We start from the raw sequence: 27,141 nt of genomic DNA on the forward strand, positions 1-27,141 counted from the left end.
AAGTTTTGTGAGCAACTGAGGTCAGTTTTCTGTATTGGTTGATTAGAAAATTGAACTCTTACAGTTACAAAAATAACCAGTAATGGAAAAATCTTTTGTGAACTACGCTTGAGGGTAGCTTTCATATGTTGTGGTTACTTTAATTCTATGGGAATTTGTAAGTTTCTTATGCCATTCGTATGGAAAATATGTTCGTACTGTAGATGTACAGCACTCAAACTTTAACAATGAACTGTTTTTGCTTAAACTTAAAGGCATGTTAAATACAGAGGTTCAATGAGCTATATTTTATAAACTTATGGTACTCTAAAGCTGTGTGCTGCTTAATAAATCAGAATATCAAGCAATGATCAATTTGAAACATGGTATCATTCAACAGAGTAATTCAAAATGTCTTTTTTAACTAAGTACTTGTGCTATTTGATACTTTTACTTAAATTTAGTAGCTCACCGCATGAGTTGACCACAATTTTTACTTTTGTGTGCAATAAATGAGCTAAATTTGTACCGTATGGTCCAATTTAATGGCTGCTGAAATTAAAATGTAAATGTAAAGCACTAATAAAGTGCACCTGCCACATGAAGATGCTGTTATGAGCAGTAATCCCCCCTCACTTCCTCACATTTACACACTGTAAAGGATAACAAACAGTGCTGATAAAACTGTCAATAGCCCCCAGTTGTTTACCACAAACTAACAAATCCTGCTATCTGTAGAGCATACAGAGGGTCTGCTGCTTCTGGGAGTCCTTCTGAATAGTGTGAGGGTCGTTGTGTAAACAGATGAAGAGAGGAGCCCTTCAACAAATAAAGATTTAAAGAGGAGATAGAGAGGAGAAGGAGCTGAAGTGGAGGTGTCGATAAGAGTGCGAGGGAAGCACACAAAAACACACACACCCACACACACAGAGGCAGTGAGCAGCGCGCGCACCTCTCAGGAGGAGGAGGAGGAACCAGAAATCTTCGCTCGTTTACTTAACATCACTTCCACACCGCCGGGAAAGCAAACACGCTCCTGAAGCTGTAGAGGAAGAGGAGTGAGTGTCTGTACAGAGCTGTCATCTGTCTGCACCTGGAGCCTCGAGATACGCTGCTCGTGCGTCTTCTTTCACCCCGCTACTAGTCCCCACGCGCTGAGTTTACGACTGAATTAACCGGGAAAAGTTGGGAGAAGTCTGCGGGGTCTCCTCGGCATGGAGGCACGACTCTTCTGAGCGTTGGACGGATTTTTCCAGAAATTTCTGCTTTTCGAAAAATGGTAAGTTTGAAATACCTTATCCTATGCACTGAAGTGTCTGTTTTATTGGCTCTTTTTAATCATGCTTTGATATGTCGTGTTTTTTTTATTTATTTATTTTTTTTGGTAAAACGTTTGATAAAACAGGAAATTGACCTTACCTGTCTGAATACATCGTATTACATTTAAATACAGTTTTTTTTTTTTGTTTGTTTGTTTGTTTTTTGTAAGTTGTCCTCAAACTCCCAATGTCCAAAAATAATTGAAAATAACTTCCGAAACATAAATACGAAGCAATAACCCGGAATTAAGACAGTACTTTTTTAATAACTGAGATTATTTTTTTTTCTATTCTTTTGTTCCACCTGTAACTTCACCTGCTCCCATCAGTTCACTTGCTACCAAAGCAAAGATATTGGATATCATAATATTATAGTCTAATTTTTGTTAACGTGACAAATTACTAGATTTGACAACCTGCAGTTGTGGATCTCAACGCCTCTTTTTGCATCAAGCCTTTTTCTTTCTTTTTTTTCTTTCTTTCTCAAGTACACAATTTTCTACTTTTACATCATTATGCTCAGCCTTATTTTCTTCAATCATTTGTGATATCAGTGTTTAGTGTCCACCTCAGCCCTATGTAAAGCTGTTGGAGTGAAAGTGTGTGAGGCACCCTCTCTAAGATTGAGCTCCTTTGTTTATCTTGGTGCTGCTTGAGTCGGTGCAGCACTTTAAGTACAGAAGATTACACCCAAATCACTGACACCCCTCTGCAGCCATGCAGGGACCCTCATTAACTAAATTAGGGGAGCCTCGCTAAGCATTTTTCAAAGGCTGGCATTCATATTTTTCAAGGACCCCTTCATGGCTCCAGACTAAAAACTAACACACTGTGTTCTTTTTTTACCAACCATTTAAATCACCTTTAAACTTTTCCTATCAGCTGCACATGTGGAGGTGCCAGGATTAATGGGGCCCTTTACATTTTTGAAGCTATCATAAACAAAAACATAAGGGCCAAAAATCCCATCATGTCTTCTATTAAATCAAATGGACACCGTTAACAGTTATGTAGGCCTATAGGTTGAATACAAACATGCTTTAAAATGAGAAAATTAGCTTACCTTAACCAAAATATGTAATTTTTTCTTGAAAAAGACAGTAAAATTTTTACTTTCTTTACAAATCGTAGCTTTTGCAGTTGAAAAAAGTCTTACTGATGCATTCCTTTAAATAAGCCCTGATTAAAAAAAAAAAAGAATTTCTGACATTAAGTGAAGTACATTTGACACATAACTCCTAACCTGATTTATACCAGCAGTAGTGTTTGCAGGCCAAAACAGCAGTGTTATTTAATATAATGTCGTGGCTGTATCAAATTCAGATCCACGCCGGGCTGTAACTCGTTGTAAATCTCCTGAATATACCCGTATTTCAACCAGTACAAATAATATCCAGGGATCTTTCTGTGAGGGTTATGGAGGTGTTTCAGACCACATACAGCAGGTATGCTTCTGGGGCGCGTTTGATTTAACACTGCGGTTTGTCTCTTAATAACATTAGGCCTCATTTCTGGACTCTCTGGATTCTCCACGGCGGGCCTGGGACCTTCTCAGTCTCTCTTCCTCTCCTTCTCCTCAGCCTTCACGGTTCTTATTACCGCCTCTAATAAATTGTGAATAAGCAGCAGCCCCCAAAAAGTCCCGGCCTGTGGAGAATTCCCCATCCTGTAGCGCAAGGCACCCCTTCTTAAGAAAACACAAATTAAGTCCAAAGCTCTTCTGAAGCCAAACGTTTGTGGAATGATAAATATTTTCTTAGGAAGCTTTGCTCTTCCTGACTTTATCTGCACCATTTCTATCCTATTTCTCCCCAGCTTCAGCGTTTCTTGATTTCTTTGAGCTCCCATGCATCTCACTCCCTCGCTCTTTCCTCGAGTCAGGCCTCTTGATGAGGTGACCTCAGGGTTCATCCGGGACTTTTTATGTAGACATAGTCCAGTAACATATGAAATATGTTATCTAAGTATCATTTTCTGCGTGAAAAAAGTGTCCTACATGTCTGACATAGAAAATCTTCGTCCTACTTTAAATGCTTTAAAATACACACATATCTACCACACTTGTGTTTTTTTCACAACTCTGCGAGATAAAAAGCGCCTATATAGATAAATTAATAGTCATCTTGCAAAAAAAAATACTATTTTTTGTTAGTATCAGGGGACTTCTGAACTAGCATATAGCAGCACAAATATTAGCTCTCATGTCATTGCCCACTGACACATTCACCTATTTGTTTATCTTCTTTACTTCTTACAAAAAGTGTCATTGTCCAAGGAAAAAAAATTGAAGTTTTCTTTAGAATTATTATCTTTTTTCTTAAATTCTAACAGAGTGGTTGCTCTTGGAGAAAGTAAGATATCTAAAGGTCAAGGATTTTCCACACTCTTCTATTAAGTTGTTGTTTAATTTGTTATTTTCAGGCTAGAGGTTAATAAAATCAAAAGCTTTTTTTTGTTATTCTGTGCAAGTTTTAGGTTTCAGCTCTTGGAAAACTGCTTCTGAACTTTATCCAGCTTCAGGAGAAGCAGACATGGATGTAGCCTGATACGTGCAGCTGTCTGCTTTAAACAGCAAGTCTAACAAGATCAAAACGCTCCTAACTATTTTTTGTTAAAAGTCTTTGTTTAAAGAAAAAAATGAAAGCAAAGCAGTATGTGATGATAGAACAAAGACAAAGAGCAAATACTGGTGTATTTAAAAAATTTTCAACTTAGTCGCTTTAGCAATACAGTTGTATTTCCTGTCTTATTTTAAATAACAGCTGAAAAAGCTGACTCTTATTTAGTTGTTGATGATTTCTGGATGTTTAATAAAAAATATGATCAGGATTGAAAGAGTTGCAGGTGACACTTAGGGTTGGTTTGTTGGTTGTCGGACAGTCTGCGCCTTGAAAGTTATCCCACTTTCCCCCTAAATGTGCTCCCCTCTCCCACCCATCCCTTTTTAATTCTCTAAAGCCCCAGGGAGCACCAGGGGGGGCCTCACGGACATCAGTATGTGTGTCTGCAGTGTGAGTGTGCACATTACCCACAGAGATGGACAGCTGTTGTCTGCTGACAGTCCAGGCCCTATCTCCCCTCTCCTTATCTGATCCTGAGCACAGCGGAGCCACACACATCGTAGCCGGAGCTGACCATATTTCATTTTTTCCTGCTTAATAACAAGGCTTTGGGTACTTTCCACTGAAAAAGGAGTTTAATAATTTGCAGCAGCTTGGGGACTATTTCCTTAAATGTCAGAATATTTCTCCAGCTTCACTCCTCTCTGTTGAATCTCTTCCTGGAAGTATTTTTCCCACTTTCTTTCCTTCTTATCTCATTTTTCCTGCACTCTCACGTCTCCAGAAGAGCATAAATCACTCCCTTGACTTCTCTTTTCTCTCACTTTTTCTGTCTTGCACACACTCTCCGGCTCTCACAGTAAATCTAACAGTAAAGAAGTAATTGGACCTCGGCTTGTCTGTGTCGCCAGCAAGTTTCAGCTACTAGCGAGCTCCGTCTGGCCAGCTGTTAGCAACTAGGGCGGGCGTTTGCTGTATCTGCTGAGGAGACTGATGGGAGGGCAAACCTTTTTGTCCTAATGACTAATAAAGCAGCCGGTCTAAGTGTGTGTGTGTGTGTGTGTGTGTGTGTGTGTGTGTGTGTGTGTGTGTGTGTGTGTGTGTGTGTGTGTGTGTGTGTGTGTGTGCGCACATGTGTGTGAGTTCATTAGAGGAGGCAGGGGCACTCATGCAGTGAGGCATGTGTCAGTCTTGAGTGTGTGAGCGTGAGCCATGCTCCTCATCGCTGGACCAGATGTTTTTTTTTCTTCTTTTTTTTTTTTACCTGGGAGCTGGACCACCATCTGACTGGGGTCAGCACAGTCCTGCAACCCCACAGCCGCTCCTCCAGACTGCAGGGAGGTCTGCCAGCTGTCCCCCGCTTTGACCCTCGTCCCGGGGCACTGATTCTGGGGAGTCAGAGTCTCGGCCTTGGGGTAGGTGGTCCTTCTTGAAACCGGGAAGAGATTATTAGATATATTATAAGAGCGTGCTGGCTGGGAATTGAGCGGTGAGATTGAGCGAGGAGGAGCAAAAGAGAGAATCAGGATGGAGCGTTGAGGGTTTGCTGCTGGAGGGAGAACTGGAAAATAAAGGCAGTGGCATTGTTGAATAAAGAGGTTTTGATTACTGGTGTGTGTTGGGGGGAGATGAGGGGTGTGTGGGGGGATCTGGCATTAAAGCAGCCTTGTTGCAGGGAGTTAGTCAAGTGGAAAGGAAAGGTCACCAAGCCAGGGAGGTAAAGTTACACAGCGCAGACAAAGTCGGCAACAGGTTCCCCGCTGCCAGAGATTAGCCAGGGCCTCTCAGAGAAGGACTTCTGTTTCTTCAGAGCAGATCTGTCATTTTAGTTTAAATTTAAAACTCCAAAAAATAAAAGTTGAAGCCAGGTGTGCATTAGAGGACAAAGCTGCGGGCTTCAATGTGTGGCTTTTAAAACAGGTTCCCCAGGTTTCCTCACAATTTTTGGTTGATGATGTAAACATTAAAGCTGTAGACGTTAGCAGGCTGGCTGTGTGAACGCTCGGTGAGATGGGTCACTCTGATAGAGAAACAGGTGACAGAAATGTTGAACATCTTACTCCTCTTGTTTTTGCTTTTCACCGTCTCAGCAAATGTCAGATGTCTGCGTCTGTGGAGTCAACAGAAACAAGGCAGATTACAGGTGAGATTAGCATGTCCCCCACATCTGAAGGAACCCACTGTTGCGCTTTTTTGGCTGTGTTTTTGCTGACTGAGGGCGTTGTCTGTGGGTAAACAGGAATAATCTGTTAATTGGCTTTGGCATGGCAACAACAGTGAGATGCTGTGTATCAGGTATAAACAGATTAGGATGAATTTAAATGAAGTAGAAAATAGAGCTGCTGTGAAAAACAACTTTTAGTGAGCTCATGACACTACAAAAGGAAAATTCTGACACAAATACATCTGAAATGTCTCTGAGTAGTTCTGAGATGCTGTGGTGATTTCAGCTTGTTCAAAACAACTTTGATTTCACAAATTTCCACACTTGTCTCATTTCAGTTATTCAAAACTTCTTGGGGAGCCTAAATCCCAAGATAAAACATTAGTGGATTATTTATCGATTTATTGATTCTGCAAACAGATTATTTTTGTCCTGTTTTGGCATCTCTGCTTACCTCCATGCCATCATAAAAAAAAACCTTTTGGTGATTTTGAAATCTTAAGAGGACCATCGGAAATTAAAGAAAATGACCACTGGATTTGGAAAATCACAGTAATTTTTTTTTTTTTTTTACAATATTTTTATTCGTTTTCAAGTTTTATTATTAAAAGTGAAGAAGTACTGTGATAACTATAAAGAACATAAATCAAAATACAAACATCTATACACACACACACACACACCCATTCACACCAAGTAGATTTGCACCAAATAACATAAATACATGTGCAGACACACGTACGCTTGAATGTACACATACATATAACTTAGTGACAAAAAAATACTAGGGCTGTCATTTTAACGCGTTAATTAGATTAATTAATTACATCGCACATTAACGCGTTAAAGAAATTAATGCAGATTAATCTGAAACCCAAACCTGCGGGGCAGTCAAAGACGCACTTATTTTCAAATGTCTGGCATTTACAAACCTTTTGTCCTACTTGGAAAAAGTGGTGTTCTCGTCAGATTTTCAAATTTCCGGCGGTCCCTGAATGTATCGCACGTGACGCCAGCAACATGCTTTAAACCAGGGGGAGAGAGTGGTTTTTGGGGGACTGCCGTCCACATCTCGTTTATTCACACTTCCTTTTTGAAAATCTGCAGAAAATCAACCGTTTGCTCTAGCTCAATTCTGTAAAAACAGATAATTCTACACGCTTTACCCCATGCAACAAGCCCTGAATAATCAATATTTGTCCTGTATTTAAATCTAAAGAATTCTTTGAAAATTTGCCTCTATCTTCCTGGTGTCATGTTTCAGCTTGGGGCTGCTCTGCACCAATGAGCAACAGTTTGTGTGTTCAGAGCATGTAAAATTGAAAATACTTCACTTTTCTTTGATCCAAGTCTTGAATTAAGTGTTTTGTACATAGTTCCTCACAGTTTTTAGCCTTTAGCCCTGGTTCTCCTGAACTCATAGAAGTATAGATGTTCATATTGCAGTGAAAACTGAGTCCACATCGAGTAAAAATGTGACAGAAGCATAAACCGTCCTAAAAATCAAATCAGCTTATCTTAGGTGCAGGACTGTGTAGATTTTGTAAAGATAGAACCATAAAACTTTTTTCATGTGTTTCTTATGCCTCAGGGTACCCAAAAATGTGTTGTATATATTCCCACCTTATTTTTAAATGTTTTTTAATGTCTTTTAATGTAATTTTAATTTTTTTAATTGCCTGACAGCACTAATAAATACATATATACTTATTAACATACAAGTATACACATATAAACATAACCCTATGTGCATACATCTATTCACATGCATAAATGTTCAGAAAGACAAGACTCTTTTTAATTGGTTGTAACATTTCAACAAGTCTATAAATAGAATTCAAGGGTTAACACCCTCTCTGATCATTCTCTGTGTAGATAAAAAGTGTAAGAGTTCAGAAAAATGGCAAGAAATATCCGGTCAATATGCATTCGTTTACTTTAGTTGCTCTTCTATACTTCTAATTTTATAATAAAGGTTATGAAAATAAGTATAATGCTGAGAATAACACTAAAAGACAGAAAATTGATGTATGCTTTTGCTTTTTACTGCATTCACAGTTGTGTTGTTGAGCACCAAAAGCAGTTAAAGACAGCAGTAGCTGGCAGATGGCCCCTGTTCCTCCAATAGTGTATCACAAACCTAAATACTGGGCCCTTGTTCTGTGTCTTTTATCAAAGAGCAGGAGAGAGAAAGAGAAAGAGCGTTTGTGTGCTGCAGCATGAATCTACCCCCAACCTCGCCTCAGGCACTTGCAGACGCTCCAAATCGAGGGCTCCAGGTGGGGTCCCATATGGCACGATTAGAGACCAATGAATCACCTCGACAAGCAGCTGATTGAGAAGCACAATGTTTCAATAAAAGGTCAGAGAATCAGAGGGTGGCACCAGTGAGTGACCAGACCCCCTAAAGGTTTATCAAGACTCAGAAGAACAGACACACAAAGCAAACGGTTTGACCGTTGTGGATGAGATTAACAGCGCTGACCCATCAGTAACCAAAGCTGATGACAGAGGTAGAAAGTGTGATGAGTCACTCAGCTGAGGATCTGTTAGCATACATCACGTCCACCCATCCGTGGTGAGTGAGGTGCTCTCTGCTTGCTCGAGGCTCTGTGTAACTTCAGCTTTGACTAAAGCACGGCCATAATGAGAATTTTAACTAAACTCAAGCGTGTTTACTCATTTTTATATCTTCAACCACAGAAGTTTTACGTTGCATTTTTACAGTGAAGTGAGGCTGTAAATGTTTCCTTCAGAGTCTTTTGGCCGGGGTGTGTGTTTTTTTTCCCCTTGCATCTTCTCAAATCTTGACTAGTGGCTTCTCACATTACTCCTCAACATGTAGGTCACTACAGTCTGTTCACGTCTGTATATTGTTTTTGGTTTGTCCTCCTTTTTTTTGACAGAGGGGAACCAAATATTTCTTGACATCACGTATAAAAGCTGCTGAAACATCAGGCAGTCAAGCTGTGCCTCACCAATGCCAGCGCCTGCAATTCCACAATATTATCACATCCCTGATGATTATTGCTGTTTGATAACCACTGTCATGTTTGCGTGTAGGCCTGTCACGATAACAAATTTTGCTAGACGATCATTTTCCAAAATATTATTGCAGATAAATGATATTATTGTCAATATTATTTTGATTTTTTCCCATTTTTTCATTGATGTAATTATGATAAATGGGATAATAATGTGAGTACACCATATCAAAAGCAAGAAACTTTTATTTCTTAAGAGTATTTAACTGTAATTAAAAGGTCAGGATCTTTTAAATAAAATAAAATAAACAAAAAATATAATAAATTTAACAAACAAGAAAGAGAAAAAAAATACAATGAAAATGAAATGGACTCTCTTTTAGAAAAAAAATACATGTCAATGAAAATAATTAATACTAATCAAAAACAATAAAACATAGACCCTGTCTCTAAAGAAAAAACGAAACTCAAAAAAAAACAACAAAAAAAACTATTGCCTAAATAAAAGGGAGTTTATACAGTTCCTGAGTTGTTGGTAACATGTTCTTTTTCCCAGTTAATCCGTACTGTCTGTCAAACATTTTTAACATTTCTGGCTTTCAACCGTATTGAAGGGCTGCATTTCTTTGGCAATGTAGCTGTCTTTGAGCGCCATCCATTTGACGCTTTTATTTCTATTTACTTTGCAGACCAAAAGCCTCAGTAAGAGCGGATTGTCAAAGAACAAGGCTCCGCTGCACCTCCCATTTTTCTTCTTTGTCGCCACTATTTTAAACAAATGCGACATATCAGCTCGTTGGTGTTCATGAGCTCCCACTTTGTTCATTCTGATAAAAAATAAAATATTCCCACACTGGGACTGTGGCAGGCGGCTTAAGAACCGTATCTTTCGTGCCATCACTCATATTAGCGTGTGTTTCCTCCTTACCCCTCAGGACGCTCTCTTCAGTTCTCTCCGTGTGTACGCGCTAGCAGCCCCGTCGCAAAAGATGCCAAAGATCGCATTTTTGACAGATGCTCACTCCGCTATAAATCTGCTCAATCCGCTATAGAACCTATGCACCTCGATGTTAGGTAAGATAGACGTAGTGAGCCATCTTCTCATTCAGCCTCTTTGGTCAAAAGAGAGGAGGAAAACAAACATGCATGCACGTGTCAGTTTATCGAGGCTGGCAAACTTACCGAGGACGTTTTTATTTATCGTTCGGTTAATAGATTAATTGATTATCGTGACAGGCCTACATGTCAAAGTAAATATTTTTGCGCTACTTGGACACATGTGGGTGATTGTTTTGCTCCTGTCCACAGCCTCTAACGGATTACTTTCTCCTCCTTTGAGGATTCTGTGAAAGTCAAACCCCTAGGGGTCAGTTGGCTTATGATGAAACTCTTGAAAGATTGTAGATTCAAGGCCTGCTGAGCTTTCCTGAAATTCTTCCTGAAGCCAGAGTTGGAGGTCTTTCAGTAATAAAAACATTTCACTTAAGTTTGGTTAAGTAATACTTAGTATGACTTTGTTTTGATCCCAGCATGTTTTGATTTTGATGCCATGTGACTGATTTGTACCACAGCATCCTTTAATGCTCGTCATCGACCCTCACTCAACAGTCGACTTTAACAAAAGGTAAATCTGCATAAGTTCGGTCTATTCCTCAAACTGTATCAAATATCAGGTCATCTCAAAGCACAACACACCATCCTGTGATGTAATTCATCAGCACAAAGGCAAAAACTTGATACCCGTGAAAGAAGCAGTGGTCGAGCAGAACCCTGAGACCCAGGTGAAGCTGGTGGGACTGGCCCCGTGGCCCCACGGCCCCCCTGTGGCCCTGCTGGGTTTGTTTTAGCTTTAGTTTCAGCTCTCAGCTCTCCACATCTCTGCTGAGCTCCGCTCATCTTCCCTCCGGTGTCCTGCGGTTCCCATGGCCTTGTGCGCCCTCCTCCCAGGCCTCACCCTGAACCAGGAAGTGCCTTTGCCATCACACACACTTTGTGTGTGCTTGAAAGTGTGCGTGTGTGCATGCAGGAGTGTTGTAGGGATGCAGCTGACTCTGGACAGGCGTTGGTCTCACTTTTGTTCCTGTGTTGTACGAAGAAAAACAAGACGTTCCTTATTTTTCCTCTGTGCTTAGGGATCAGTGTCACTTCTGGGGCTTCACTGTCGGCCTGTGATGAAGATCAGATCAGGGCCTCTTAAGGCTTCCAGGGTCACATTCCAAGTGGAAAATCAGAAAAAAAGCAAAAATTCACATGAACACATGATTGAGATACAACCAAGATTTCAATTAGAGTTTAAACTTAGAGCAAGACTCCAAACAGTAGGGGTGAGTATTGGCAAGAGCCTCACGATACGATACGATACAATACGATACACATCACAATACTTAGGTCACGATTTGATAATATCCTAATATCACAATATTGTGATATATTGCAATATTCTACCCAGATAATTATTTGATTAAAAACAACTTTTCTATTTTATTGTGGTTAAAATAAAGTCAGATGCAATGTTTCATACATAAACTTAACTTGAATACATAAAGGTTGTCAAGTTTGTCACTTAAACTACTGTGACATTAAACTAATGCTGCAAAAAAATTATTAGGTGAAAGATGCGGTCAGTTGGTGAAAGTGATAAATGTTACTCATAAAATATTTATTGCACAAAACATAATTAATAATTATTTTATCAGTCTACTATGCTGTAAAAATTAAACTTAAAATGATTTCAAACTAACTGAAATAGTTAAATAAAAAATAAAAATATTGATATTTTATCACTGGTAAAAGTATTGTTATATTTTGCCGTGCCAATATTTTTTCACACCTCTACCAAATAGTGTCACATATCTGCTCTGTCTTTTTCCAGAAGGCTCCTGGACACATGGGCAACTGTAAATCACCCCCTCAGTTGATTTACAGTTTGACTTATTGGAGTTTGTTTTACACTCACTGTCCCAGGTTGACGTTAGACTGAAGTGTTTTTAAACCTCTTTAATGACAGAAAAACATTTGTTTACTGAAAAAACACAGTGGGCTGTTCGGGCTGTTTGCAAAGCCAGGGGTGCACCTCTATTAGCGATAGCTGACACACAGCATGCGCTCTGTTTTCCCTGCTTCCCTGTTAAAACTCTGCTCCAGTCACATGAGAACATGGCACAGACTCTGTGAGTGGTGTCAGATTCAGTGGAGCTTGTGTTGATCAGCAGTCTGTCACACTTTCTGTCTCTACGGCCATTTTTTTTCCTCAGATAACTTTTATTTCTCCCACTCACCTTCATCTTAGCGCTGCGGTAAAACCCCGCTGCCCCTATAACTCCTGACTGTCATCTGTCTCTGTCGGCGTGTTGTCAGCGAGGTCAGGGGTCGAGCAGTTAGCTGCAGCTTTGCCAGACTGGAATGACCCAGAGGCAAAGAGGGAGAGAAACAGAAAAGGGCCGGAGAGAGAAAGAGAGACAGAGACGGATCAGTGTGTTGTGGATGGTCATGCAACACAAACAGAGTAGCTGTGATGTTCCTGAATCAGAAGGATGTCACTTTTGTTGCTTTTTTCATTGATTTATGCTCGATGATTGATGAAAATGTGTCGACAAATCCATGAATTTTTATGCTGTTAGTCCTGACTCTACACCTCTGGAAGGCTCTATGATGTTTTTAGCTTGAGTGTTCTCCAAGTAAGCCATGAGAGTCCCAGTACTGTTAGGAAATAAAGTTTGGCTTAAAGTCGACAGTACATCTTAGAAGTGTTGGATGGACTTCGGGCCATTCATCTTTTCTTGGCTCATCAGATTTTTCAATAACAAATTCAGAACTCAACTGGATGACTTTTGTCAACTGGGAAATGTGCAAAACCTTTTGCTTAAAATGTTGCCTGCAGCACGATTAAGCATTCCCATGATGTGAAAATAGTAACGCACACAAGCTAAAAATCTAAAAAGGATCCAAAAGTAAACAGAGATTTGATCATGTCTTCATGAGATGTTTTAAAAATGAAGTAAAGTTTCACCATCCATCTTCTGTCTCATTCGACCTCTGTTTTTCTGAGTTTATTTTATGAGCTGCTGTTAGACGAACTGACCTCCATCAGCTTCCTGCTCAGACTAATTCATATGGCGTTGACCTTTGACCTCAGGCTCAGTGAGCCTAGACCTCCCTTCCCCTCCCGTCTTTCAACTTCTTTGCTCTCCCACTCTTTCATCCCTTTTATTATTTCTGTTAATGACAGGACATCAAAACAAAATCTGCCTGAATAATAATAATAAAAAAGTAATGAAACATATTTACATAATGAAACTGAAACCAAATAAATTACATTTCATCACAGCTCTGTGATTCTGATTCCCTCATCCCAAGAAAAAAAAAATCTTCTCAACATGTCTTTTCCCCATGTTTGGTCGTCATGTTTCAATCTGTGTATGTCAAGACCTGATCATGTCATATCACCCAACGTTCATCAGAATTTCTGCTCAGCTGAAAAGTGAAAACCACACGCACACACATACACTGTTGTTTTAATTTGGGATCATAGCCAGGCTTTTACTGGTCTTTTGTTTCTTGATTCATGTCCTCTGCACAGCATTGGCGCCAACAAGCAGAGCAACTCTTTTCTGACTTATCTCCTCAGAAATAAGTGTCGAAACAAAGACTGTGATCATTTTCCTATCAGGAACTCTACTGATGGCAGTCCTCACAGTGATATCACATTCACTGGATCTTTATTTCCTGCATTGATAAACCGTTTTCAGCTCGAGCTGTGTTCATGAAGGAAAAATCTCCTCCTCATCCTGCTGCAACAAGACCCCGAGGCACATCTCTGTGTGTCAGTCACCTGCATACCTGTGTCCTGATGGTGTGTGTTTGCTATTGTTTCCACAGGAGAGTTGACAGCTGGAGAGGAACCTGACTAACAGCAGTGTGACGAGATAAAGAGGATAAAGCTCCCTCCAGAGAGGCAGGTGAAAGAGCAGAAAGTACAAAGAAAAGAGCAAAGAGCCAGAGTCAAAAAAAAAAAAAAAAAGTGACTCATGAGATTTGCTTTGGAAGAGGAAAAAAACACAAACTTTTATGGATTTGATGCTAAGTTTAATGAATTAAACTAAATCTGCAGATTTTTTTCAAATTTCTGACTTTACTTATGTTCAACTTTATTTGGTTTTCATTGCATTTAATGTCTCTTCTTATTTATTTTAAAGTTTTACTGGAACTTTGCAAAGACTTATAAAAAAAAGTCATTTTGGACTTTTGTTGCTCTCCATTACATTGAAATTAGCCGGATGGTTTCATACAGTTAAAAAATAATCTTAGTTGGTTTAAATACTCATTTATTCAAACCTGTTCTTGTTTTATTTACAGGGCTTGCTATCATCTATTTAAAATTCTTCGTCACCCCTGCAGGTGAGTTGTATCAACATTTGCCACACAAATTCTGTGGTGGAATTGCCCCTTTTTTTTGTATGTGTTCATTTTAATTACGTGTTTTGATTGATGTATCTCTTGTATTATATTCAATGAGGAACACTTCTGTCAGAATTTTGCTCTTTTAATGCATGCACACATCAGTGTAAGCATTGCAGCAAAAGTCTCCTGCGGCAGTCATTTAATTCCTCTTGGTTTACAGAAAAAAAACCTGCATGTCTAACAGTCATGTGTGCTTTTCCTCATCCTCTCTTTGAAAGACAAAGCATATATTGTGCTGTAACAGATCAAGAGAAGAAGAACTTTGGGATAGTTTCTTCATTATCTGTTCTTTCTTAAATATCAGCTGACGGAGGAGAAGTGTCATGGCTGCGTATGGACAGACTCAGTACAGCCCCACCCTGCAGCCAGCAGGCCCATACACACCTTATACACACCACACGCAGGGCTACAGCATGCCATCCTACAGTAAGTTTGTATTTTCATGACTCTTAAAATGCTGAGATTCATAAAAATGTGTTTATATAAATGTTTCATGGTCACCAGAGACTAAACAGTCCTCTTCTCCCTTAATCGTATCTGTCCGTTGCTCAGACATTAAAACAGAAGACGGTCTGAGTCACTCTCCAGGACAGACGGGACTACTGGGCTACGCAAACTTCGGCAGCACTCCTCCGAGTCAGAGTCTCTACAGCTACCCACACACACACGGTCAGTCTCAGCACACACATTCAGGAAGGTGCGTCCATCCTTCCATCTTCTCTTCTCTGTCCTCATCTTTCTCTCTTTCCTCTCCTCCTCTTGGCCACACCTGTTGTCCATTAGCTGCGGTCTGGACTCCTGGCGTCAAAAGTCTCCCCACCCCTCCTCTTTTCTCGGGGTCAGGCCCCCTTTCTCCACTCCGACCAACAACACAGTGAGCAAGCGCTTTGTTGTTCGACACAAAAAAGGAAGAGTGACAAAACACGGACAGAGAGGGAGAGAAACTTAATGAAAACAGAAAGACTGAGGGAGAAAACATGAGATGGGCAAAAAGCCTGTGCTTGAAAACAAAAGTTGAAGAGGGACTGTGTGTGTGTGTGCAGCTTTCTGCCCACGCATAGCTGTGTGTGTGTGTCGATCAATGTTGTACACATTCCTCAGTTGTTCGGCGCCCAAAGTATGACTCGCTCCGTATGACTTTATGGCCTTAAAGGCAGCATGAAATTGACCTTGTGTGTGCAAGGGTAAAGGTTAAGGTGCATTATATGGAGAGGTGAGCAGGTTTGAAGTTGCAGACGGGGGGTTGAAGCTGTTTCCACTGTATGGAGGAAACAAAAGATGGACAAACCACGACTAAAGAATAAACAGATGATTTTGTATGACCAAAGCTGTTTCATACAGTATCCACCTCTGTGAAATAATAATTAACTACAGCACCAGCTTATCTGTATTACAGACTAGTTCTTTTAGATGTTTTCCCTTTCACAACATAGTATTTTACTCTGTAGTTAAGGCATGTCCAAATCCAGGCAGGGGGCCAACCATTGCCTGATACCTATTGTCATACAGCCCCCACGTTTCATTACAATATTACAATGTTTTACTTTTTGATTGTGAAATTAATCATGTTTGGTTAAGCAAACACAAAGAAACTACATTTTGACTATGCATAGGCTACTGTACATTCTGCAGAAACTCACGGCTGATGTGTCTAAATGAATGTGTTTATCATGATGTGAAAATGTGCTTCATGAACATTCAGTGTTAAGTCCAAAAAAAACATGTTAAAGGACACAAGGCTAAATAAAAGTTATGAAATGGTGCAGAACAGACAAAAAATGGTGCACAAAAAATTCAGACTGCAGGATAAGAAATATTTGGAGTAGGGATGGGTACCGAATTAGGTACTTTTTGGTACCAACCAAATTCTGTCAAAAGTACCGGGTACCGCTTCATGTAAAATCAAAAGGTACCATGTTTAGATACCTAAACGCACCCTTGTGACTGTGAGGGAGTGGAAGAGTGGGCGATTTTCCATGCTGGAAGTGAACACAGCATTTCAAGGTTATATATAGAATAATAAATTTGTCAAATTGAAAAAAATATACATTTTGTTATTTAACAAATTGATATTTTTTATAACATAAGCCCAAAAAAGTATCAAAAAGTGGTACGGTTAAGTACAGGTGCCTATTGCCAGGTACCGTGCATCGGTATTGTATCGTTTCAAATGTGAATGGCACCCATCCCTAATTTGGAGCTAAAAATTGTGTTTGTGGGTGAAAATAGGCTAAATATGAAAACAATCATGATATAATCCTGCTCCTGGTCCTAATTTATAAAAATCTGATATATTTTCCCCGTGCCGCCCCCTGATTGAGGACATTTTCCTTGAGAAGATGCAGAGTTTGCTGATATTTACGCAGCAGGTATATCTGCAGAAAACTGACCACTTGTCATCTGGTATCATGAAAAAATTGAGGGACAGGTGAGGTGTGATGATGGCACAGGTGTGTTGACCACACTTAGTGACTGATTTTTAAAAGAAAACTCTTAAAGACATAGTTAAAAAAATGTCTTTAAGAGCTGCTGGCCTCTGGTCTTTTTTCACAAAATGAAATATGTCCATCTTTGTGAAAGGGTTTAACACCCCTGAGCTAACACATTAGTTTGTCCCATTAGCATTTGCAGCCTTTAACTGGGAATGTAGTTCCAGTCGATTGCTGTTACCAACATGCTTTAATGCTCAACTACCTGGATATAAACAAGAACAGATGACACCTGGCATCTTGTACTGGCTCAGGACTGGTACCCAGACTACTAGATCTGCTAATGCTAGCTACTCTTCCCAGACCATGTTGGTAGATTATTCTTTCACCAGTCGTTGTATAGTAGCATTGTCCCTCCTGCCTCTGCTGGATATTTATACCTCACCCTCTTTAAGGGAATATTCAGATGTCAGACATTATACGGGAATGTAAATATTCATGTGAACCCTCCCTGGATCGAAACCACGTAGGGCCTTCGATGACTGTGCTCTGCAAAGCCCGCTTGTTGAACCAACAAACAGTTTTTAACAAACTGCCGTTTGAGCTTGAAAGACACTGTTCCCAAACAAAATAAATTTGTTTGAATGTTTTTATGCATAAATCATTAACTGCAAAACTTCAAAAAGTAATAAACTGCCACAACAACCAAATGTTTGTTGGATTTCAGAATGTTTCCATGTCATCCATTATACTGTACACAATACACAAGCACGCACACATCAGCACACACGCCACAGAAAAACCTCCAAACACGTACTGTACAGTACACTGTGTGTACAACTCAAACCAAATGGGGACTATGGGAGATTTTTGGTGTTTACTTCAGAGAAAGAGAGAGACCTCCTGTATTTTTCCTTTGGCTGCTTTGATGGTTGTGAGTTGTCCGGGGAGGTTTTAGTGTGGTTCCTCTATTGAGTCATTACTCTCCTGTTTGCCATGCACTGTGGAGAGGAGATGAAAAAACAAGTGACGAGAAGCACACTAATGAAATAAGTGGAGGTATCAGAGGAAGTGAATTTTTAAAAATATACCAAGACGGTTCAAGTTATGTCAGAGAGGAGTTATCCTAAATGGTTAACTTAGAAGCTAGCCATGGAAAAAACAGGAATGAGAAACACTATCTTACAGAAGTAACAACATTAGATGTAATTAATAAAGTAAACAAACACTACACCAAGTTTTATTAGAGATGCAGGCTGAGACAGCATCAAGCTTCATGTATTATTGCTTGGAGATAGACATTCCTGCCTTGGCTTGAGCAGACTGAGCAGAGTCCCAGAGCAGCAGCAACAGCAGCAGACTTTCCCACCTGTATTGTTATGTCAAACATAAATCTCTCTCAGCCCCCGCAGCACTGAGCTGTCACTGAGAAAGGAGTTAAAGTTTACTGCTCATTACTTCCTCCACAGTTTTGCAGACCAGATTGGATGCTGGGCAATGAGGTCGACTCAATTTAAGATTAACTGTCTTATACTTTGTGTTTGTTTTCTGTCCTGCAGGATCAACTAATACCTGAGAGCTTGACCTATGGTTTTTGTTTTGTCTTTTCAGGTGGGGGAATTTCATCTGGAATTTTTCAGGGCACACATGCAATCTCAAGTTCAACCCCATTTAACACGACTCAACAAGTGAGTGATGTAACTCAAAAGTTACAGTATAGTAATCCAGACATGACATTTATGTAACAGCTGTTTAAATGACTCATGCATGACCTTTTGAAAGTAGGACACTTTATTTCAGAATGGAAATGTTCATTTTTTGACAGGAATAATCAAGCTAATTAAAGCAACTGCTTTTATGATTATAGGAGTTTCCAGCCTACTCAAGTTACAGTCAAAGTCAGTACTCCCCGTATTATAACACACATCACTACAACAGCCCCTACCTAACTGGCAGCAACATCAGCCCTGCTGCCATCACAGCTCCGTTAGCCTATCAGCACCCGGAGCACCCCGTCATGCTGCCCAACCACAGCCCAGAGTCACACACAGGTAAGGAACAGCAAAAGAGCTTACACTTTTAATACCTGTCACATCTGTCTTTTGTTTTATTGTAATTCTTTCTAGGTGCTGTAGATTTAATGACTGAACGATAATGTGTAATGCATCACCTTTATTCTGAAAACAAAAGTGGGCCAAGGATACACCCCTGAGGAACACCTTTTTAAGAATATTGATGTTTTAAAAAGCATCAGAGCCAGGTTGAATCTGCTTTTGCTCACTTTCAGTGTACAGCATCTTTTAATTTCTTGCCAGGTAAAATTATCAGGACCTTTATTCTTACCTCTACCCTAAATGAAGCACACATAACAGAGACCAAAGTGGACAGGGTTTAACATAACAAGGTCATAAACAGAATAGTCTGCTTTAAAAATAAAAAGAATCAGAAAACAAAAGTGGACCAACAGTATACCCTTGAGGAACACCACAATAGAAATGTTAATTGTTGCAAAAGTATCGAAGTCAGCCCAAATCTGCCTTTAAAAGATATGTTTGTTTGTTTTTTTTTTCTAAAAAGCTTTTTCACAGTGCTTGGTTTCTTCACTTCTTCAGCTGTAACTTAAAAGCATCTTTTCATAACTCACCAAGTAAACTTCGACCTTTTTTCTTGCTCTTAAAGCGAACAAAGCGTTAAAAAACAGTGATCTACTGGACAGGGTACAACAGAAAAGACAGTATGGTCAACAGCTGAAATATAGAGAACAAAAGGGGGCCAAAAATATACCCCTGAGGGACACCACAGCAAGAATATTAATAACATGTAAGACAGGTAAAATTGGTTATTTTCCTAAAAAAGCCTTTTTTTCCAGAGATGTCTATTCCAGTGTTGCAACTTTAAGGCATCTAGTTATCTCTCAAGTAAATTATGACAACCATTACTTTTTCCCTAACTCCAAATAAAGTACACACCACACTTTGACCGTAGTGGATGGGTTTTAACAAAAGCAGATCATATGGTCTCATGGTCAACTGTGAAAAAAATCAGACAGCAAAAGTGGGCTGAGAATATATCCCTGGAGTACACCACAGTAAGAATATACATAGTTTTTATTTCAGGTGATGTCCACCTTTAAAAAAAAAAGTATTTGATTTTTTTTAAAGTGTTTTTCGTTTTGAAGACACTAAGTCTCACTGCTTGGCTTTCTTACTACCAATGCTTGAAACCATCTTTTGTGTTCTCAGATGTATACTGTGGAGACTTTAAGCTCCAAATCTGTTAATATCTCCTGAAACATGCTCTTGATTTAATAAATGAAAGACTGATCTCTGTGATGTGAATGTTTCTAGGAGAGTACCACCCGCCACCCAGCCCTCCAACTCCAGGTAAAGAGGAGGGGGTCCCAACACGGAGAGGGTCAGATGGGAAGTTAAGGGGGAGAAAACGAGTCAGTGACCCTGCTCCACCTCTGGACTCTGATATCGAGGTAAACACACACACTCACACAGGTCTTTCTGTAAAATATTTGTCTTTCTCTCACTCACACTTACACACACATAAACTTCCATGAGGTTAACATTACATTTCTGTTATTTCACTGCAGCGTGTGTTTATCTGGGACCTGGATGAAACCATCATCATTTTCCACTCGCTCCTCACGGGAACTTTCTCCTCACGATTTGGCAAGGTACGCTGATACGACCCCTCCCTTTGTCATTTACTGTAAGAGGAAGTACGTGCTGGTGCTCATCACACTGCAACAACAGTCTGTTGTTTCTCTGTATGAAGGCAAAGTTTAGCAGAAGAAAACAAACCTGTCTGATGCTGCTTTGGTTAATACTCTGCATCAGTGTTTATTTGAATAACAGGCGAAGGTTTTCAAGTCCACCACCTTTGGGTCTCAACCCTGAGCATTTTCACACGCTGACTGTTTTGCCTTCCTGCCCTCATGTTTCTTTTCGTACTGCACCGGGGTTGTTTAGCTGCCCCGGTGTCCCGCAGTGTGACTGACAGCCAGCAGGACCTTTACATAACAAGACAGGCAGCTGACGAGGGGTGGACAGCGGTGCGTTTCTTGGTTTTGGCCGAGGATGTGTGTTTTGAATTCTCACGGTCCCCCTGCGGGTTGACACAAGGCTGATGGGAGTTTGAGAGCAGCGTTTCTGTTTGGTTCAACCCCCCGCTCGCGGCGGTGTTTCTTTTTCTTTCTTTCCTGCCACAGAGAGGGGGTCAAAGAGAGAAACAAGGGAGAATGAGAGAGAGCGCAATAGTGGATGTGTTGAAATGTGACTCATGTGCCAAAAATTCCTGATTCCTCCCACCACCCAAACACCCGCTGCTGGATCCAGGGAAGCTCAGTTGGACAAACTCTGACATCAAAACTCAGACATGCAGCAGAGGAATTACATGAGTGACAGTGGAAAAACAGATTAACAATCCACAACATCAAGACAGCTTACAAGTCCGTAACACTCCTTCGCCCTTTCCTCCAAGACTTGCAAGCAACTCATCTTACCTCGACAACCATGTATCATTTTTTTATCAAATGAATAATCTCCACTTGTGTCTACTTTCACCAGCACAGGATCTTCCCGTCAGAGGCAGTCTTTTAAGCTCTTATCATAAACAAATGTTTGGCCCTAAATACAAAGGCAAGTCGAGGCCCAGCTCGCAGGAAAGACTAATGGGTGTGTTGAGAGACAGTCGTTTTCAGCAGAGGTGAACGGAGATCCACATGAGTAGTTGTTTCCCTCCCCTGCCACTGCTCTGCCATTGTCTCATCTATCATGCAGCCGCCTTTTCTGTCCTCTATAATGTGAGAATTCCCTTTCCTGAAGCTCTGTCTTTCATATCAAACTCCCCTGAGTTAGAATAAAGGTGGGAACTTAACTCTTTGAGATTTTTTCTCACCCCTTTTCTTTGGCGCTCTTGAATTCTTCCCTTGGATTACCAGGAAGAAGCTTTTTTGTAATCGTGGTTGAAGGAAGGTGATTACAGATAATTATTTCAATTATGAGACAAGCAGAACAATGCTTTCTTAAGCCTTTAAAACCTCCTCCTCCAACCCTTCAATTCATATCGTCCAGTTTCTCAGTCCTCCCCCTCCTCATTTTCTCCTCTTATCCTCCCACTCTGAACTTTTTCCGCCCTTCGTCCTTAATTACCTTTTTTCTTTTTACAGCCTGTTTTTTTCAGGATGTTATTTTGTAAATGTCATCATTTACCCCACTTGTGTCATCAAGTCTATTCATACCATTTTTTTAAGCCAGAAGACAGCCCTGCCTGTCATTTCAGACACATTAATCTACCGCTCACCTTTGGCTGACTCCGCTCCTCTTCCCTTGTCTCGCTGCCAAAGACGAGCCAACGCTGCCATCAAAACCTCACAGTGCACACACACGCTCATGCATACACATACACACCTGCTTTTGTATTCTCAAACAACACACCCACGGTTTTAGACAGCCAGGCTGCCCACATATTCTAATTTATGTTTTGTGGGTGATGATTTATAATTTGCTTATTAAAAAAACAGAGGTGAAGTTGGTGTTATGCAACGGCAGAGTATTGTGTTTTTTTCCATGGAGAAGAGAGAAACTGAGAAAAGAGGCTGGCTGGTGTTGATAGGAAGAATAATGGGTTAAAGATGCTTAAATAAACCTCAGATACCTTCTCTTTTTACAACTAATAAAAATGACCAGAGTAATTCTGAGGAAATTTACCATCCTTTTAATCTCAAATTAACTGCAGTTATGCTTCCATTAGTTCAGGCTGTGATCTGTTTTTATTGTAATGATAAGACTTTTAACTGCTTGGTTAAATGTGTAATTCATCAAAGTGACACATGGTGGTTATGTGCTTAGACGTAGGGGTGTTACAACTAGAGATAGACCGACATGGATTTTTCTGGGCCGATACCGATACTGATTATTTGTAGTCAAGGAGGCTGATTCAAAGCCGATATTAATTTGCAAAGTAAAAATATTGGTGTCAAAATTTTGAGCAATACAAACTCCAACACTTAACTTCATTCAAATACCTTTAAGCATGAGTTTATCAAACAGCTCCCAGTCTTAGCAGCAGGCTTAACAAAACTTTAAAAAATAAATACCTTAAGTTTTCTACATTAAATAAATTTTCCAAAGTTTCATTGTAACTGCAATAAGTGTAATGACTGCACTGCTGATTGGCTGGGATAGTCCTGGGGACTGAGTAGTGACTGCAGACAGTGGAGCGGCTGCATCAGAGCCGCAACAACGCAGTTTTAAATTTGTTTCTTATCGGCCATCAAATTTTTTAAAAAGGCCGATGCTGATATGCCTCAAAATGCCAAATGTCGGCCCTGATAATCGGCCCAGCCGATAATCAGCCTATCCCTAGTTACAACACAACCAATGTACTTGTTATTAAAAAAGAAATTCAATTTTCAACAATTGACAAGCCTAAAAGGTTAAAAAAAAACACTTGTAAAATTTAGCTGTGATTATTCAACACAGGATCACAGAGTCTTAGTCCTAATCCCTATCCATAGACTTAGATTAAATAAATCCAAACAGAAGGTTTTTTTTTTTTTTTTTCAAATTGTACTGTCTTAAAAATCAAGCACCAGGCCTTTGACTCAGCTGCTGTATAAATAAATACATACTGAATAGACTTTTGTAGTTCCCAGGAAGATGACCCTCTGATGACTCTGGTGACTCATCACCATTTACATCATTGCATCGTCATCATTTACATGCAGAAATCATCACAAAACATAGCTTTATAATAAGAGCCAAGCAAGGGGGAGGCAGGGTTTGGTTTCTTAAGCACTTGCAATGAAGTTCATACTTTTAATGTTCACAACAAACATCAGCAAGTAAAAAAAAACTGTGATTCAGCTCTAGGCTTTGGTCTGCGTTTCACCAAAGCGTTGCAGTGGGACACATGGATACAAATTTACAAATAACCAGTTGAGTCATCAAAGAAGGGAGAAACGGGTTAATTGTCAGTACTATTAAACAGGTGAAACTCTGATCAAATTCTGGGACTGAAATGTGTTTGTTTCTGCTGGCTGCTGTTAATTGTGAGCATTAAAAGTTTGAATTTTATCAGTTGTGCTTAAATTTTTCATCTCTATCATATTGTTTTGATCAGCACCAACAGATTAAGGATATTTTTTGAGTCCAAGCACACCATCTCTTTTTTCTCCACTCTCTATCTGAGAAAGAAGTTTCGAGCATGCCAGGCTTCCTCAGTCTGTTTTCTTTTTGAAATCATCCTGCAGTATTTTTTCCGCTGCCTCTTCGAGTTCAGTTTCCTCTTATTCACTTTAGGTTGGGACTTTATCACTTGCTCAATGAGCTCCTATTTAATTTTTTTGTATTTAAATGTCAAATTTAGCTTAATACCCTACAACTTTTGTAGTTTTTGCTCCTTGTGTTCTAATTTTGAACCCTGTAAAGCACATAGTCACACTGAAAGTACAAAAGTTTCTTTTTATGGCTTTCATGCCTTCATTGAGATAATCGGACGGCATAAAGAAGGGGCATTAGTTAGATCATCTCAGGTCACCGCCTTTTGGATTGAACTCTCTGCACATGGGACTTGATTCAACTACTGGTCCCAAAAGACGCTGTACAAACAAGTTTACTTTTCCCTAGAAGTGAAACTTGCATGTACCAATAGAACCAATACTGAGTGGCTCTGTTTTTGTGTGTGTTTTTTTAATACAGTCAGCAGTAAATAAAAGTGATTAAATTAAATGGAGATATAATTAACTTAATGAAGGATGAAAAGAATTAATGGGGTAATTTTGATGATTGTCTGTCTAGACTATAAGGTGCCGAAACAAAAAAATAAAAAGGTCTAAAGTAAGAACCAGAAGATAAAAATCAGCAGACTTTGATTGACAGATAAATATTCAGACCTGCCTCTCCCTGAAACCTGTTCATGTCAGCCCACATGATGAGTTAGCAAAGAAGAGACAAGCAGGCGGCGAGAATAATTACAAAAGTCATGATGTTCAATAATCGGATTTAACTAATTATTTTCTAAATACCAAACCTCTTAAAGCATCCGTCTGGGCCTGGGTGCGTGATTCAGCTGTTTAATAACTAATAACAGTTATAAGGGTGCAACTGCTAAAGTGATTAAGGTTTCGTCCTGACATCATTTCTATGAAGTGGGTCAAAAACAAGCTGAGGTTTTGTGTTTCTGGTTCTGGTGGATTGAGAGATAAGAGTCTTTACTGTGTGTGCCTGAGGAAAACTATGTTAGCACAGCATGTGTACACTCCAAACGCCTCCAGACACAAACATATTACAGTATGTCTGCTCTAGACACACGTTTGATTGACAGGAAGTGGAATGTGTTGAGGGAGTGATGGGTGAAGTTTGGGTTCAAGAGGCGAAACGGAAGAAGAAACTCATTTGTGATTAAAGAAGTTATACTTTCATCCTGGTTATTTCCTGGATGCAGACACAGGTTGGTTAGCGGTGAAATTGTTGACCCTTCCTTCTCTTTGTGTCCTCAACAGGACTCCTCAAAGGCTGTATCTCTCGGCCTGTGGATGGAGGAGATGATCTTCAACCTGGCCGACTCCAGACTCTTCTTTAACGACCTGGAGGTGAGTTCAGAAAATTGCATGGTTCAAAAGTGTTTCTCTATCTCAAGTCCCTCTTAAACCCTTAATACCACATCGTCCTTTGCCTTACACAAAAAATCACACCATTTCATATTCCTCTTGCGACATCCTACATCTCAGTTTTCTTGAAATTATTTCCAAACTTAGATATTTTCCTACTAAAGTGGAAAAAAGCGGCAGTGAGGACATATCAAATAGCATATTTATGGGCAGAAAACCCTCACATCAACAGCTGAGCAAGAGGTTTGACATTTTGGAGCTGTGTTTTTACCTGGCAGAAAGCACAGTGGTGGTCATTGTAGAAATCAACTCACACATCTCTCCTGTTTAATCCTTACTGCAGCATTTTCCAAACAATTTGCCCTCCCCTGATGAGCAATAATATTTAAATAAGGGGTTCATTGCTGGCATAAGTGCTCTCCCCGTTGGATCTGTCCTGCAGCCTAAAACAACAGTTAACGTGAACGTTGGTACAATCTCTAAAAAGAATGAGTCAAGCAGAACTCCTCTAAAAAGCAGTTTTACTACCTGCTAGTGACTGTGAGTTTCTCAGCCTGCATTCCTGAAGAAAAAAAAAAGATTAGAGAGGGACATCCAGAGAGAACAAGTACACATTGTGCCGTAATTATAGGTGTGTGTCTGAGTATCCGAGGGGAAAATTAGTCAAATAGGAGGAGGAACAAGCCGAGAGGAGGGAAGGGAGCCAACAAAGCCATTTGCAAACCCACTTCTTATCCTCTCTTTTGTTGTCAGGGCTGAGTAAATCTCCAAAGCAGTCAGCCACAGCGGGCTGACAACTGCTGTTAAGTCTCAAGGTACAATTATCTTGTCCCTCGTATGTCAGCAGATACCAGCACAGTGTGGCTGGGAGGGTTGTTGCTGCTGTCGTATCTATAATTCCATCAGAGGGCTGTGAAATTTAATTTGTAGGTCTGAATTAATCCAAGCTACCAGTACAGATGTTCTGAAGGACTTTTTACCCCCCTACTTGTAGTCTGGTACCTGGGCTGACTGAATCCAACTCTGGTTCTAGGAGAGAAGAAAAAAATATGCTTTAAATACCTTAGACCTAGACTTCCTTTATTGTCATTGTACAAATTACACAGCAGTGCATTGTATTGAGTGAAATGTCGTTGCATAGTTTCCTGAGTGTTGTCAGACAATGGATACAATAAAGACAGTATGAAAAAAAAAAAATATATATATATATATATATATATATATATATATATATATATATATATATATATATATATATATATATACATATATATATATATACATATATATATATATATATACATATATACATATTTATGAAATGAAATGAAAAATACAAATACTATTGACATAAATATTAACATGGATTCTTAATATTTTAAAAGAAATTATTACTAACTCTGACTGGAAAAAAATCATCAGACTGTTGTCTACTGAACACATTTCTGTTGAAGTTGTGGGATCACCCAGAGTAAAATTTGACTATAATCTCACTGAGCCAGTGGAGGTCATACTTAGGGGAGGCAGAAACAGAAGCCCAGACATGCCGTAAGAAAAGTATATGCAGACTTTTTATACTCTTTAAAAACAGGAGGATGCTGCTCCTTTATATTTCTTACAAA

The 27,141-nt window shown here is 39.7% G+C and overlaps 1 protein-coding gene across 2 annotated transcripts in view; it reads left to right on the top strand.

The window, feature by feature from the left end:
* Positions 1-910: 910 nt before the first annotated feature.
* Positions 911-27,141, top strand: part of eya2 (EYA transcriptional coactivator and phosphatase 2) — a 31,939-nt gene continuing 5,708 nt past the window's right edge. Inside the window, exons 1-10 of one of the 2 annotated variants that reach the window (XM_074678730.1) lie at positions 911-1,258; positions 13,886-13,965; positions 14,363-14,404; positions 14,772-14,893; positions 15,020-15,136; positions 18,508-18,584; positions 18,764-18,947; positions 20,244-20,380; positions 20,498-20,581; positions 25,412-25,501. In XM_074678730.1, the coding sequence (XP_074534831.1) occupies positions 14,791-14,893; positions 15,020-15,136; positions 18,508-18,584; positions 18,764-18,947; positions 20,244-20,380; positions 20,498-20,581; positions 25,412-25,501 (792 nt within the window). In that variant the 5' untranslated portion in view covers positions 911-1,258; positions 13,886-13,965; positions 14,363-14,404; positions 14,772-14,790. The remainder of the gene's footprint in view (positions 1,259-13,885; positions 13,966-14,362; positions 14,405-14,771; positions 14,894-15,019; positions 15,137-18,507; positions 18,585-18,763; positions 18,948-20,243; positions 20,381-20,497; positions 20,582-25,411; positions 25,502-27,141) is intronic. The other variant, XM_074678719.1, reaches the window with a different exon arrangement.

This window comes from Halichoeres trimaculatus, unplaced genomic scaffold, assembly GCF_033239565.1.
Source record: "Halichoeres trimaculatus isolate MK-OKI-2021-1 unplaced genomic scaffold, fHalTri1.1 fHalTri1_scaffold_1, whole genome shotgun sequence".
Taxonomy (NCBI): domain Eukaryota; kingdom Metazoa; phylum Chordata; class Actinopteri; order Labriformes; family Labridae; genus Halichoeres; species Halichoeres trimaculatus.